The sequence below is a fragment of the Oncorhynchus masou genome, chromosome 28 (genome assembly GCF_036934945.1).
Source record: "Oncorhynchus masou masou isolate Uvic2021 chromosome 28, UVic_Omas_1.1, whole genome shotgun sequence".
NCBI lineage: Eukaryota > Metazoa > Chordata > Actinopteri > Salmoniformes > Salmonidae > Oncorhynchus > Oncorhynchus masou.
The window spans coordinates 49139919-49153212 of record NC_088239.1 but is presented as its reverse complement, the minus strand read 5'-3'; the positions used below and the strand labels follow the sequence as shown (position 1 = coordinate 49153212).

General features: G+C 41.8%; 1 protein-coding gene and 4 non-coding genes across 6 annotated transcripts; all 5 read left to right on the top strand.

Annotated features, from left to right (window-relative positions):
• Positions 1–1167: 1167 nt before the first annotated feature.
• On the top strand, positions 1168–5802 carry LOC135517778 (large ribosomal subunit protein uL22-like). 2 transcript variants are annotated; one of them, XM_064942373.1, is made up of 7 exons: positions 1168–1223; positions 1671–1720; positions 1968–2008; positions 2312–2446; positions 2898–2996; positions 5165–5356; positions 5724–5802. In XM_064942373.1, the coding sequence occupies exons 2-7, from the start codon at positions 1681–1683 to the stop codon at positions 5769–5771; spliced, it is 555 nt and encodes a 184-aa protein (XP_064798445.1). In that variant the 5' UTR covers positions 1168–1223; positions 1671–1680; the 3' UTR covers positions 5772–5802. The 2 variants fall into 2 exon arrangements, with proteins under 2 accessions (XP_064798445.1, XP_064798446.1); XM_064942374.1 differs by lacking the exon at positions 1168–1223 and adding an exon at positions 1243–1261.
• Positions 1817–1886, top strand: LOC135518679 (small nucleolar RNA SNORD58). Its single transcript, XR_010452216.1, has one exon. It is a non-coding gene; the product is annotated as a small nucleolar RNA SNORD58 (small nucleolar RNA).
• Positions 2715–2784, top strand: LOC135518677 (small nucleolar RNA SNORD58). Its single transcript, XR_010452214.1, has one exon. It is a non-coding gene; the product is annotated as a small nucleolar RNA SNORD58 (small nucleolar RNA).
• Positions 3122–3182, top strand: LOC135518680 (small nucleolar RNA SNORD58). Its single transcript, XR_010452217.1, has one exon. It is a non-coding gene; the product is annotated as a small nucleolar RNA SNORD58 (small nucleolar RNA).
• On the top strand, positions 5567–5636 carry LOC135518678 (small nucleolar RNA SNORD58). Its single transcript, XR_010452215.1, has one exon. It is a non-coding gene; the product is annotated as a small nucleolar RNA SNORD58 (small nucleolar RNA).
• Positions 5803–13294: the final 7492 nt, after the last annotated feature.

The following is a 13294-nucleotide window of genomic DNA, read 5'->3' as shown; positions in this document are numbered from 1 at the left end:
ATTTATATTTACATATTCTTATTCATTCCTTTACACTTGTGTGTAAAAGGTAGTGGTTGTGAAATTGTTTGATTACTTGTTAGATATTACTGCATGGTCGGAACTAGAAGCACAAGCATTTCGCTACACTTGCATTAACATCTGCTAACCATGTGTATGTGACCAATAACATTTGATTTGATTTGATAACTTTTTACGTGGAAATTCCCTATTCAAATCAAATGAAATCAAATTTATTTTTTATAGCCCTTCTTACATCAGCTGATATAATATATCCCATTTAGCAGACGCTTTTGTCCAAAGCGACTTACAAGTCGGCTGGGGCCACTACTTTTACATATGGGTGGCACCAGCAGGAATCGAACCCACGACGCTTGGCGTTGCAAGCGCCATGCTCTACCGACTGAGCCACAGTCGGAGGGACGATATCTCAAAGTGCTGTACAGAAACCCAGCCTAAAACCCCAAACAATGTAGTATGGTGGCTAGGAAAAACTCCCTAGAAAGGCCAAACCCTAGGAAGAAACCTAGAGACGAACCAGGCTATGAGGGGTAGCCAGTCCTCTTCTGGCTGTGCCGGGTGGAGATTATAACAGAACATGGCCAAGATGTTCAAATGTTCATAAATGACCAGCATGGTCAAATAATAATAATCACAGGGGTTGTCGAGGGTGCAGCAAGTCAGCACCTCAGGAGTAAATGTCAGTTGGCTTTTCATAGCTGATCATTAAGAGTATCTCTACAGCTCCTGCTGTCTCCAGAGAGTTGAAAACAGCAGGTCTGGGACAGTTAGCACGCCCAGTGAACAGGTCAGGGTTCTATAGCCGCAGACAGAACAGTTGAAACTATTCAATTCCATTCATTTTTCAGCCCGGTATTGGTTTACCTTCAGACAGGCCCCGTGACCCTTATTTAAATTTTTATTTTTTTGATACCCAGATCATGAGGCCCCTTGATGATGTGAGACCTCTTCTGACAAATGTCCGCCAATGCATCTAGTTCATAAACGTTTCACAGTGCTTGTTCAAAATGAGAATGCAATATATTTGTAATACAAAAGGTGGCGGTAAACTCTTTCTATTGGAATAAATGCCTGTCAGAAATTACACCAAAGAAGAACACCTACTCTCTTTCAAAGATCTCTGAATATCTCGCGAGACGACATTTACGATTTCCACTCCCAGAATGCTTCTTTCTACCTCTTCCCTTCCGCGGCCTTAGAAAGTAAGTGAGCTGATCCACATCTGCGGCCGAGAATCCATGTAATCGCTTTAATATCTATGGCATCCCGACTCTTAAACGTTCAATTTACATGTATTTAAACCACTACTTAGAAACGCCGGCGTCTAAGCGTGTATCGGTGGCTATTTTCACCAAAAGTCATATTTGTGATATGCTTGGCCCCTAGCCACTTTTAGCATTGCTAACGAAACCATGACCATGATGTCGTCCCCGGCCCTACGAATGAGTCTTGATGAAATACATAGTCCCAGTGATGTAATCGTATGTGATTTGCTCGATGTCTTGGGCTGGTTTAATGTTTGCTAGCTATCAACTAACACGTAGCGCATCCTCCAAGGTGTCTTGACTTGTTTCTCAGTCAAGCAACACACTAACACGTTCTCCGACTAGTTTTAGTTAGCTAGTTAACAACCCGTTTATCTTTTGCAGATCTCTGAAAATGGTCCGCTACTCGCTCGACCCCGAGAACCCGACTAAGTGTGAGTACCGGTGTGATTGTTGCCCTGGATTTATTCATTAGCTCGCTAATGCAAGTTAACTAGCTAAATTAGCTAGCTTATCAGATTTAACCATGGTTGTAATGATGACTTTCTTAGGACACCTTTAGATTACCCATGAAAATAATTATGAACGAGGCTGAGCAACCACACATAAATGGTGAATTCACCATGTAAGGTTATCTCTGTCTCGTGACCTTACTGATCATTACTGTATTTTCTTCTGAAGCATGCAAGTCGAGGGGCTCTAATCTCCGGGTTCACTTCAAGGTAAGGTGTTCTCTTTTGTGATTCACATGAGAAGTTGCCTTCAGACATGTTGTCTACTGTAGTTGTATCCGTGTTGGAGTTAGTTGCTGTTGGTTGATATGTATTGGGAGTCATAAATGTGTGCAGGCTGAAAGGTATGATGCTTTGCTATGATGACAACATTGGAGACCTTTGGAATCAAATGTGACAATATCTAACAAATAACTGAGCAATTTTGCATTCATGCCTATCAAGACACTTATAACAATCTGTTATTGATATAGCTAGCTACTACAGTAATGCTTCTTGTTTGTTTCCCATCAGAACACCCGTGAGACAGCTCAGACCATCAAAGGCATGCACATCCGCAAGGCCACCAAGTACCTGAAGGATGTTACCATCAAGCACCAGTGTGTTCCTTTCCGTCGCTACAATGGGGGTGTCAGCAGGTGTGCCCAGGTAAACGCCAATCCAATTACATTTACTCTAGCCTCAATTTAAATCTGTATTGGGGACTTTGGTTGGTTATCTTCTGACAATGTTTACGCTTTATTATATTTCCTATGTAAAGTATTGGGATTAGCAGGTATGAAAGGGGTCCCAAAAAATACTAATAATAATACATTTGTTCAACATGGGCTTTGGAGAGGGGCACAAAATGACTTAAAATCTTTCTGGCTTATCAGACCTTGCACTTATGGTTTTAATGCATGTCTGTATGAAATGGTTGCAATGATGACTTTCTTAGGACACCTTTGGATTACCCATGAAAATAAATATGAATGAGGCTGAGCAACCACACATTTGCGCTTATGTCTACATACATTTTCCCTGATGTTGACCAGAAATGAGGGCACCTATTCTGGCCCAGTGTTATATGCACACGACTGACCCAACTGTTCCTCTGCAGGCCAAGCAGTTTGACTGGACACAGGGCCGCTGGCCCAAGAAGAGTGCAGAGTTCCTTCTCCACATGCTGAAGAACGCTGAGAGCAACGCGGAGCTTAAGGTAATGTTTTGGTATTTTTGTTGGGCCTGCCTCTTATTGTGGCATGCCTGTAGTGGAGAGATTTGTGAAAAGTATGATGCTACCAAGCTTGTTGGGGTTCAAACTGAAATGGGCACAATTCAGGATTGCAACGATGACCATTTGGGACACCTTTGTATTAACCATGAAAAAGGACATCTAAGCCACTGTGATGCTTGTATGAGCAATATAATTTAAAGCTGGAATCCTTCATCGAGAAGATTGTTTTGGTCAAAAGCTGCAGGATGGGCCTGAAATGTTAACCCTCAAATTCAAAGCGAGAGCTTTGAATGCATTGACTGACATCATGATATAAGCATTGGTTTCCACCATGTTTTGAGGCTTTAGTATTTGTTTAATATACTTTTTCAAACATTGGACCATAACAAGCTTATTCTGGGTTCTGATTGGGTACAGCAGTTGAATTAAGCTCATGAGGCATTTAGAAAATATTTTCTTCCCGAATCAATAAGTGCATATTATTAATCCTAAAATTGATCTAGTAATTAAGGATTCTAGCTTTGCCATTTTCAACACTTGTATGGGTGTAAAGAATTAGATTTGTGTGTTGATACGCCCCTAAATTGGAACGTAGTGGCTGTACAGTGACATGCGATACATGCCAAAGTTCTGGCTCTGCGCTCCACAGCGCTGTATGGGTTTTGACTGATGGCCGTTCTGAACTTGAGCACCACGAATGACAAGTTGCCCCATCCCTCCCGCTGTTTGAGGAACTTTTGCAAATTTTGCTTGAACAAGGGAATTGCTGTAAACTAAGATGACTATGTATTTTGACAGGTGAGATGTTGGGGATTATAATAAATACCGCTTTGATGTCGCAAGCCAAACAGATGTCCAAATGTGCACTTCACATGTCCAAATCATAAAACTCATGTCATATAGTGTCAATGTTTATTATCACTATTAGCTGTAAAGTTACAAAGATGACATGTCTTTGAACAGAATTAGCTTGTTTATTGAGAACAAAATTAGCTGCAGCACACACACCTGAATGCACTCATGACTCCTTTCTACTGTGCATTAAGAAAGTATTCATGCCCCTTCACTTTTCCACATTTTCTTACGTTATACCCTTATTCTAAAATGGATGACCTTTTTTCCCCCCTCATGAATCTACACATAATACCCCATAATGACAAAGCGAAAACAGGTTTTTAGCGCTTGAGTGCATCCTGTTTCCATTGATCATCCTCAATGTTTCTACAACTTGATTGGAGTCCACCTGTGGTAAATTCAGTTGATAGGACATGATTTGGAAAGGCACACCTGTCTATACAAGGTCCCACAGTTGAGGATTGTGTCGAGGCACAGATCTTGGGAAGGGTACCAAAATATTTCTGCAGCATTGGAGGTCCCCAAGAACAGTGGCCTACATCATTCTTAAATGGAAGAAGTTTGTAACCACCGATACTCTTCCTAGAGCTGGCCACCTGTCCAATCGGGGGGGGAGGGAGCTGACCAAGAACCCGATGGTCACTGACAGAGCTCCAGAGTTCCTCTGTGGAGATGGGAGGAACTTCCAGGAGGACAACCATTTCTGCAGCACTCCAACAATCAAACCTTTATGGTAGACTGGCCAGACCAAAATGGATCTCTTTGGCCTGAATGCCAAGCGTCACGTCTGGAGGAAACCAGGCACTGCTCAATCACCTGGCCAGTTCTATCTCTATGGTGAAGCATGGTCGCAGCATCATGTTGTGGGGATGTTTTTCAGTGGCAAGGACTGGGAGACTAGTCAGGGTTGTGGGGCAAGATGAACGGAGCAAAGTGCATAGAGATCCCTGACGAAAACCTGCTCCAGAGCACTCAGACTGGGGTAAAGGACAATCCCCTAAGCACACAGCCAAGACAATGCAGGAATGGCTTCGGGACAAGTTAGGATAGCTCAAAGTACTTCATAAGCTAGGTTCCTATCTAATTGGCGACAGAATATTATGCAAATATTCTCAAATCTTTACTTTGCATGTACTTTTCGTGTTTATTTTGTAAGAAACATTGTAATTTAGCTCTATACTTATAGGCCAATTCCCACAAGTGTCAAAGTTAAGTACTGTGTCCCACAGACAACTGGCCATGTATGTGGATTATTTGACTTGCTAACCAGTTTAATCTGTGCTCTATTCTGACAGGGTCTGGATGTAGACTCCCTGGTGATTGAGCACATCCAGGTCAACAAGGCCCCCAAGATGCGCAGACGCACATACCGTGCCCACGGTCGCATCAACCCCTACATGAGCTCCCCTTGCCACATTGAGATGATCCTCACAGAGAAGGAGCAGATCGTTCCCAAACCAGAGGAGGAAGTTGCTACTAAGAAAAAGGTACGCATGCCAACACATTTTGCAGAAGACTGCTTGTTATATTCCTGAAAATGTGCACTCGTCCCCATATTTCCCATGTAAAAGCAGTGTGATTCGAAGGTATAAACTCTTGAACAAGAGCTCTGTAGACTGGAACGAAAGAGTTTACTATCCTTCTGGCAATACTCGTAAAATCTTATCAGACCTTTCACATAAGTGTGTTTGAAATGGTTGCAATGATGACTTTCTTAGGACACCTTTGGATTACCCATGAAAATAAATACGAATGAGGCTGAGCAACCACACCTTTGCATTTAAGTCTACATCATTCTGTCCCCATGAAGGTATTATCAGTATGGTGGCCTAATACAATTTCTTTGTCCTGCAGGTTTCTCAGAAGAAGCTGAAGAAGCAGAAACTCATGGCACGGGAGTAATGTAAATTAAATGGAACCATTCTTACCAAAATGGAATGTCTGTCTTTTTATGCTTCTGCATAAGTATTATGAAATCCCTACACCTCATGTAAAGTTGGCTTTAATCCATCTAAAGGCTCCGGGTTTGATACGACCCAAATAGATAGGATACATGATTCATGATTAAGGGCAATGCTGTTAAAACGTTGCAGGTGAGACAGGTTATTTGGGTTACTTACTGAAATGACACGTGCCGAACTAATCATATTCTGGCTTAGAGATATCTATTATTCACATCAGTATGGACATTGTAAAATCAAGCTGTCTTTCATATGAGGGGCAAAGGGATGTATGTAAAAATGGAAGTGCTAGGCCACAATGTGCTATGAAGATTACATTTCAGATTAGTGCACATGACATTTCAACCTCATTTTCATTATTTCTAGAAAATCAGTGGGATGGTGTTTATTTTAAGTAGAAAAAACACGTGTTAAACATTTATACTCGACGACATCAAAAGTTTAAACATTTTAGCCTCTACGTGATCTCGAGCCGCCCCTCCCCCCGCTATACGCTCTTATATGGGCAGAAAGCTTAAATTCTTGTTAATCCAACTGCACTGTCCAATTTACAGTAGCTAGTACAGTGAAAAAATACCATGCTGTTGTTTGAGGAGAGTGCACAACTTTTATTACGGCAACTGGTTTGATGCATTCGCCTCTAAAGGTAAATAATGTACTCAAGTCATCTTGCTCTGATTTGTCATCCTGAGGGTACCAGAGATCAAATGTGGCACAGTTTTGTTTGATAAAATACATTTCTATATTAAAATGTAGGAACCGGATTCGACAGTTTGAACCCATGCTGTGTCTGCCCCCCCCCCCCCCCCACACAATCTAACTCAAGGTTGGTGTATTTTCTGTAGGGAAGCTAATTATCCATCATTTATGACATTACTGAGAGTATAAACTTAAATATATTATCATATTTGTATGTTCAAGTTTTGTACTTAAATGTATCAATTAACCAATTTGCCACATTTGGGCGGACTTGATACATTTTGAGCAGTAATGCAATGGTTCATTAGATTAGTCTAAAACTTTGCAAATACAGTGCTGTCGTATAGTGGCCAAAATCTAAATTGCGCCTGGCATTTGCATTTAGAAAAATGGAACAACAAATAGAAAATGCATGTTTTTTTTTATTTTCTCTTATACTAGGTCCAATGTGTGTTATTCTCCTACATTTCATATTTCCACAAACTTAAGTGTTTCCTCTCAAATGCTATCAAGAATATGCATATCCTTGCTTCAGGTTCTGAGCTACAGGGAATTCGATTTGGGTTTGTAATTTTAGGTGAAAATTGAGGGAAACAATTATTTTCAAATACTGATTCAAGGTGATGTGGTGTGTGAGGAAATACCCTCCCTTGGTCTAAAGTTGTTGCAGGTTATGAAAATGTACTTTTAATCCTACCCTGTGATGTCAGACAAGCATTATTGAAGGACCTAATCCTTTTTAACCACAGATCATAGAAAAGCTCTGTTCACGTGTAGATACTGGTTTGGTGCTGGAGTTGATGAATGAGGTTATTGGCAGAATCCATTGACTTGGAAATTAGTCTACACCAATGATTTATTTAAATGAACAAAAATAAACAACACGAAGTGTTGGTCTCATTTTCATGAGCTGAAACAGAAGATCCCAGGGATGTTCCATATGCACAAAGCTTATTTCTGTCATTTGTTTGTGAGTATTTCTCCTTTGCAAGATAAACCATCCACTTGACCAGTGTGGCATATAAAGAAGCTGATTAAACAGCATGATCATTACACAGGTGCTTCTTGTGCTGGGGACAATTACAAGCCACTCTAAAGTGGAATACTGCCAAAGATGTCTCAAGTTTTGAGGGAGTGTGCAATTGGCATGCCGATATCAGGAATGTCCAACGGAGCTGTTGCCAGAGAATGTAATGTTAATTTCTTTACCATATGCCGCCTCCAATGTCGTTTTAGAGAATTTGGCAGTACATCTAACCGGCTTTGCAAACGCAGACCACTTGTAACCACTTAAGCCCAGGACCTCCACATACGGCTTCACCTGCAGGGTCGTTGGGGGAAGGGGGGTGCTAAGGAGTATTTCTGTCATAATAACCTTTTGTGGGGGAAAACGTATTCTGATTGGCTGCTCTGTCATGGGAAATCTATAGATCAGGGCCTAATGAATTTGGTGGTGGCAGCATCATGCTGTGGGGATGTTTTTCAGGGACAGGGAGACGAGTGAGGATTGAGGGAAAGATGGAGGGAGCAAAGTACAGAGAGATCCTTGATAAAAGGTTGCTCCAGAATGCTCAGGACCTCCAACTGGGGGTGAAGGTTCACCTTCCAACAGGACAACCACCCCAAGCACACAGCCAAGACAACACAGGAGTGTCTTCCGGACAAGTCTCTGAACTTGGAACAAGTCAAGGGGTCAGAGTACTTTCCGAATGCTATATATACACTGCTAAAAAAAATAAAGTGAACACTTAAACAACACAATGTAACTCCAAGTCAATCACACTTCTGTGAAATCAAAACTGGCCACTTAGGAAGCAACACTGATGGACAATAGATTTCACATGCTGTTGTGCAAATGGATTAGACAACAGGTGGAAATTATAGGCAATTAGCAAGACACTCCCAATAAAGAAGTGGTTCTGCGGGTGGCAACCACAGACCACTTCTCAGTTCCTATGCTTCCTGGCTGATGTTTTGGTCACTTTTGAATGCTGGCGGTGCTTTCACTCTAGTGGTAGCACACAAATGGCTCAGGTAGTGCAGCTCATCCAGGTTGGCACATCAATGCGAACTGAGGCAAGAAGGTTTGCTGTGTCTGTCAGCGTAGTGTCCAGAGCATGGAGGCGCTACCAGGAGACAGGCCAGTACATCAGGAGACGTGGAGGAGGACCGCTACCTCCGCCTTTGTGCAAGGAGGTGCCCTGCAAAATGACCTCCAACAGGCCACAAATGTGCATGTGTCTGCTCAAACGGTCAGAAACACTCCATGAGGGTGGTATGAGGGCCCGACGTCCACAGGTGGGGGTTGTGCTTACAGCCCAACACCGTGCAGGACGTTTGGCATTTGCCAGAGAACACCAAGATTGGCAAATTCGCCACTGGCGCCCTGTGCTCTTCACAGATGAAAGCAGGTTCACACTGAGCACGTGACAGAGTCTGGAGACGCCGTGGAGAACGTTCTGCTGCCTGCAACATCCTCCAGCATGACCGGTTTGGCGGTGGGTCAGTCATGGTGTGGGGTGGCATTTCTTTGGGGGGCCGCACAGCCCTCCATGAGGTAGCCTGACTGCCATTAGGTACCGAGATGAGATCCTCAGCACATCTGGGACATCATGTCTCGCTCCATCCACCAACGCCACGTTGCACCACAGACTGTCCAGGAGTTGGCGGATGCTTTAGTCCAGGTCTGGGAGGAGATCCCTCAGGAGACCATTCGCCACCTCATCAGGAGCATGCCCAGGCGTTGTAGGGAGGTCATACAGGCATGTGGAGGCCACAAACACTACTGAGCCTCATTTTGACTTGTTTTAAGGACATTACATCAAAGTTGGATCAGCCTGTAGTGTGGTTTTCCACTCTAATTTTGAGTGTCACTCCAAATTCAGACCTCCATGGGTTGATAAATTTGATTTCCATTGATAATTTTTGTGTGATTTTGTTGTCAGCACATTCAACTATGTAAAGAAAAAAGTACTTAATAAGAATATTTCATTTATTCAGATCTAGGATGTGTTATTTTAGTGTTCCCTTTATTTTTTTGAGCAGTGTATAGTAGATGGCTGACAGGGCGCTGTTCTGAAGCCACCGGCAGCCATGTTGGCACTCCATTGTGAAAAATATTTTGGAAGCTATAGAAATGCATTTTAATGTCACATTTTTTGTCACTTTTTCTATGAGCTAATCATGAGAAATATGCATTTTCCTTAAGCTACAATATGTAACATTTTGGCCAACTGACCGAATTCCCCTAGAAATATGAGTTATAGATGTCACTTATTAAAAGCTTCCCTTGCATAAGTTTCGTTTTTGCGTCTCCGTTTTTTACACCAGCTTCAACAGCTGAAAATAAAATATTTTTGCTTATGGAAAATGTTTCACAATGGTTTAGATGGTACATTGATTATATACACTATTGGTGCTTGTTTTGTCACAAACTGATAATAGACCAACTATTAGAATTTTTGGACCAGGAAATGGTCGAGCGATTTCTGCGTAGTGCAGCTATAATCTCAAGCACTAATGTTACTGTTTCCACTACAACAAAATACTGAACTGTAATTTTGTCTTTAACTTTAAATCAAATGCTATAGAATTACATCAATTCCTGTGGTGGAGAGCCAATAGAGAGAAATATTAATGGCGTCTTTTTGTAGGCTCTAACTCGGACATGATTCGTTGGACAAAGCTTATGGGATAATGAATGGCGTTTGAAAAATGCCGAAAATGTCTGGCAAACAGGTTTAGGAGATTTTATTTGTTTTGATCTATGAGAATCTTAATCTGATCACAACTTTTTTTTTCTGAATTCTGACATTTATGTAAAAAAAAAAAAAAGCACAAAGGCTTCATAATTCATAAAGGTTGTAACTGACTGCTATTATCTTATAGAACGATCTTATTTTCTGCATTTATTCCAAACTCTATTCTTTCCCCATTCATTTTTCCCATAGGGATGGATTCACGATGCAGAGGTAACTAATTTCTGGGTTTTAGAACTACAAACTGAAGAGCTCTATAAGGGTGACAGGTGGCATCAAAGCCTCTTTGGTCAATAGAGCCCCACAGTGGAGGTGTCATAATATCCATAAAACCTAGCGGTCAACCAACAGGGAAATGGTTCCAATTGTTTTTCCACCATTAATTTTTCCCATAGGGAATTTTAGAAACACAAAATAAGGTCTGTGTTTCATGTAGGCTTACCCTGGAGCGGCATTGTGATTACCATGTAAATCTCTCTCGGACAAGGTAACTCAGTATATTCGGCTCTATTTTCTCTGATTCGAAAATGCTAATTAGCATCAAAGTAGACATCATGCAAGACTACAAATCTCTGCAAACTCGCACGTAATCTATCGCTGACACCTTTGATAACAGGTATTGTGTCAATTTAAAACTAGCACAAGACAGTTCACAGAATTGTCAATTTAAAGAAATGTAGCCAATTGATTCATTACTAAATGTAGCTAACATTAGATAGTTAATCCAGAGATTTTTTATTCTTGCCTCGATTTAGCAGTCAAGTCCAGATCATCATTACATTTATAGATCTTTATGATAGCCACATTAGCATCTAATTAGCATTTCATTTTTGGGGGGTAAATACAGGTGTTTTGATAGCTGTGTAATTCTCTCTTGGATAAGGTGAGTTTTAACAATATATTGGCCTCAATTTACTCTCAAATTCAAAATGCTTACAGAGAAGACCTCAGCAGGACTAAACATTCCTACAGGAAGCTCCTGCACGTCATCTCTAGCCGACACTGTCAGCTGCCTTTCGCCAGTTCAATCAGAGAGACCTGTGCTCAATCCATGATGAATCCATGTGCTGTATTGAAATTAATTGAATAAAGTGTCGAACTTCTTCCATTCCCTGCTCTCTTATAGCATCAGCAATCCAGGATTTACATCAGAGTCTATATATAATGACGAGATGCTCATGTCTCTGCCCTAACAATGGGAGTCGTTGTCCCAAAGACGAGAAGGCAGGCGACAAGCGCAGTCAAACCTCTCGCTTCACCTCTTCCTCTCCGTTTATATACACCATTGGTCTACACTGGGATAAAATCTCAACTTGGTTGCGCTCATGTCCAGATTTCTTATCCCTACACTGGATGTAGGCTTCAATACAGGTTTATCATGGCAGAATTGTTACCTTTTTTTATTCAGAGAATAAAGGCACTTGAAAGAGTCACATCACATGAGTAACATCTGCCCATGAGTAAATAGGTCTAAATAATTTCTGCATTTTGTCTACAATTAGTTTTCAACTTCTCATGAATCTGTCTATTTGTTAACTGGCCTCTGTAAAATGGTATAGAATCAGCTTGATCCGCTCTGTCAAATGCTCTTTTTTTAAAGGAAAATTAGAATTAAAAACAGGTTCAGTCGTGATCTTGCAGAGTTACTCCACCTCAAGAATTGCATTTGGCAAAAGGCTTGGCACATGCATACTCAGGCTGACTGGCTATCGTTCAGGCAAATGAGAAATAAGTGCACTCAGGCTATCCGGAAGGCCAAAATGAGTTACTTTAAGGAGCAGTTCTCTCTCTGTGGGTCTAACCCCAAGACGTTCAGGAAAACGGTTAAAGACCAGGAGAATAAACCCTCCTCACAGCTGCCCATGTCCCTTAATGTTGATGATGTGGTTTTTACTGACAAGAAGCACATGGCTGAGCTCTTTAATCACCACTTCATTAAGTCAGGATTCCAATTTGACTCAGCCATGCCTCCTTGCCCGTCCAACATTTCCTCATCTCACACCCCTTCTATTGCGACTATCCCCTATGCTTCTCCCTCTTTTTCCCCTGCCCTGCTACAAAGTTTCCCCCTGCAGGCAGTCACTGAGTCCGAGGTGCTAAAGGAGCTCCTTAAACTTGACCCCAGAAAAACATCTGGGTCAGATGGTTTAGACCCTTTCTCCCTTAAGGTTGCTGCTCATATCATTACCAAGCTTATCTCCAACCTTTTCAACCATTCTCTCCTTACTTGGGAGGTTCCCATTGCTTGGAAGGCAGCCACAGTTTGTCCTCTATTTAAAGAGGGAGATCAAGCTGATCCTAATTGTTATAAGCCTATTTCTATTTTGCCCTGTTTTTCAAAAGTGTTGGAAAACTTGTCAATAATCAACTGACTGGCTTTCTTGATGTCTATAGTATTCTCTTGGGTATGCAATTTGGTTTCCGCTCAGGTTATGGATGTGTCACTGCAACCTTAAAGGTCCTCAGTGATGCCACCATTGCCCTCGATTCTAAGCAATATTGTGCTGCTATTTTTATTGACTTTGCCAAAGCTTTCGATACGGTAGACCATTCCATTCTTGTGGGCCGGCTAAGGAGTATTGGTGTCTCTGAGGGGTCTTTGGCCTGGTTTGCTAACAACCTCTCTCAAAGAGTGCAGTATATAAAGTCAGAAAAACTGCTGTCTCAGCCACTGCCTGTCACCAAGGGAGTACACCCAAGGCTCGATCCTAGGCCTCACGCTCTTCTCAATTTACATCAACAACATAGCTCAGGCAGTAGGAAGCTCTCTCATCCATTTATATGCAGATGATACAGCCTTATACTCAGCTGGCCCCTCCTCGGATTTTGTGTTAAATGCTCTACAACAAAGCTTTCTTAGTGTCCAACAAGCTTTCTCTGCCCTTAACCTTGTTCTGAACACCTCCAAAACAAAGGTCATGTGGTTTGCTAAGAATGATGTCCCTTGTTCCACAGGTGTTATTACTACCTCTGAGGGTTTAGAGCTTGAGGTAGTCACCTCATACAA

Excerpts from the sequence above, each read along its gene's own strand:
- LOC135517778 (XM_064942373.1), top strand. The coding sequence starts at position 1,681 with ATGGTCCGCTACTCGCTCGACCCCGAGAACCCGACTAAGT. Across the intron at positions 1,721-1,967 it reads CCCCGAGAACCCGACTAAGT|CATGCAAGTCGAGGGGCTCT; the intron begins GTGAGTACCGGT and ends TTTCTTCTGAAG. Across the intron at positions 5,357-5,723 it reads AAGTTGCTACTAAGAAAAAG|GTTTCTCAGAAGAAGCTGAA; the intron begins GTACGCATGCCA and ends TTTGTCCTGCAG.